Source organism: Urtica dioica, chromosome 5 (assembly GCF_054948205.1).
Source record: "Urtica dioica subsp. dioica isolate 48M chromosome 5, U.dioica_male_clone48M_v1_H2, whole genome shotgun sequence".
Classification (NCBI taxonomy): Eukaryota; Viridiplantae; Streptophyta; class Magnoliopsida; order Rosales; family Urticaceae; genus Urtica; species Urtica dioica.
The window spans coordinates 36,888,383-36,890,119 of record NC_142760.1 but is presented as its reverse complement, the minus strand read 5'-3'; the positions used below and the strand labels follow the sequence as shown (position 1 = coordinate 36,890,119).

The 1,737-nt window shown below is 39.3% G+C and overlaps 1 protein-coding gene across 3 annotated transcripts; it reads left to right on the top strand.

The window, feature by feature from the left end:
* The first annotated feature begins 342 nt into the window (after positions 1-342).
* Positions 343-1,441, top strand: LOC149398208 (G-type lectin S-receptor-like serine/threonine-protein kinase SD1-1). Of its 3 annotated transcripts, none has more exons than XM_089614066.1 (3): positions 343-835; positions 932-1,051; positions 1,144-1,441. In XM_089614066.1, the coding sequence occupies exons 1-3, from the start codon at positions 349-351 to the stop codon at positions 1,236-1,238; spliced, it is 702 nt and encodes a 233-aa protein (XP_089470192.1). In that variant the 5' UTR covers positions 343-348; the 3' UTR covers positions 1,239-1,441. The 3 variants fall into 3 exon arrangements, with proteins under 3 accessions (XP_089470192.1, XP_089470191.1, XP_089470189.1); XM_089614065.1 differs by having other exon boundaries at positions 1,135-1,441; XM_089614063.1 differs by having other exon boundaries at positions 923-1,051; positions 1,135-1,441.
* The last annotated feature ends 296 nt before the right edge of the window (positions 1,442-1,737 follow it).

Here is a 1,737-nt window from a genome sequence, read left to right as displayed (position 1 = left end):
CGAGGAGCCTCTATCACCATCAATTCCGGACAAACTGCAATATATCCGAATACGACTCTCGTTCTTCTCAACTCGGGAAATCTGGTCCTGAAAGCCGGTCGACAGGTCGTGTGGCAGAGTTTCGATCATCCGACGGACACGATTCTCCCGGGGATGAAGATCCGTTTGTTTGACTTGAAGAATCAAACTCAGCCTCGGAAACATTTCCCCACGTCGTGGCTCAGCCCGGGAGATCCGTCTCCCGGAGCGTTCACATTCGGCGTCGACCCAAACAGCACGAAACAGCTCGAAGTCCGGCGAAGAGGGACTCCTTACTGGCGAAGCCTGACGTGGAAAAACAAGGATCAGATGTCATTCCCTTTTGATACCCAGATCTATGTCAATATGCAGTTCAGCTACATCTCGAACGAAAACGAAAGCTACTTTTCCTGGAAGTTGATTGATTCTGGTTCTTATTCGTTCATCGAGATCAATTCCACCGGAAATATCCGCTTCTTTTACGGATATTCCCACAGTACGGTGCTTGTTCCTGCAGTGACGTGCGACGATGTAAAAAAGAGAAAAAACTCAGAAGGTTGTATAGAGCAGAAGGCATCAAATTGCAGCGCCGGGGATGAATTCGAGCTCGTATTCGCACTAATGAATACGTGGTCTTATTCAGAGAACGTCAATATGAGTCTGAGTGACTGCAAAGAGGAATGTCGGAATAACTGCTCTTGTTGGGCTTATGCTTCTACGATGCCCGATGGATCTTCCTGCAAGTTCTCAGATGGACATGCCTTGGACGTTCCATATATTTACAACGAGGAATACTTTTACAAGCGCAAGGATAGAGGTATATCAAGCTTCCGTATACATTAACCGTTGTACTTCTTCTTTTTTTATTCTTTCTTTTTTATCTGTTCCATCGCCATCTTTTAAGTTGTTCTAGGAGCTTCAAGGAGAAACCACCGAAAATGGGTTATGATTGTGAGTGTAGTTACTTCTCTGGGTCTTCTTGGTCTAGCCTGCGCATTATTCTACATTCTACGGAAATACTGCTTCTCTAAAGGTATTACGTTTTTTTTCAAAACTCAGTAAGATAGCTTTACACAAGTTGAGCTTATGTGGTGGGTTATAAAATTAAATTGACAGGGAAAACAGAAAACAGTCGAAATGAAGTAGGCCGAGACACACAGATACGATCTTCTTCTGTTGACGGTGTCCCAACGATCACTCCAACTCCATCGTCTATATGATTCGTTGATAATTGGTGGTCTAAAGAAGCTAATTTGAAAGAAACTTACACTGCCTTTTTCATGTAACTTATGTTTTAATTTTTCTTTTAACACTGGTAAAATATTGTTTGGAGTTATTGGTTGGTTAAGCTTGTTCTTCATAACGTTTCACAACCAGCCTGACTGAGATTGGTATATTAATATTATGTATGTTGCTTGTTGTATTTCGTATAAATTATAAAAACTTTGCATAGATGCCTCCCAGACACTTCAATGTAAATTTTTTTTCTTTTTACTTTCTTTTTCTTCTTCTTATCTATTAAATGTTAATTATGTTTTTTTTTTCAACAATAATGGTATGGTGTGGTAGACACTATGGCCTAGAAGTAATAAAAGATTATACAAATTACAATTTAGATTAGAAATCTGGTCCATTGACTGAAAAAAAAAACAAAATTTAACAGGGAATTTTTGTTTTTTTCATTTTTTTTTATTTGAGTAGAATTTAACATGGAAATTA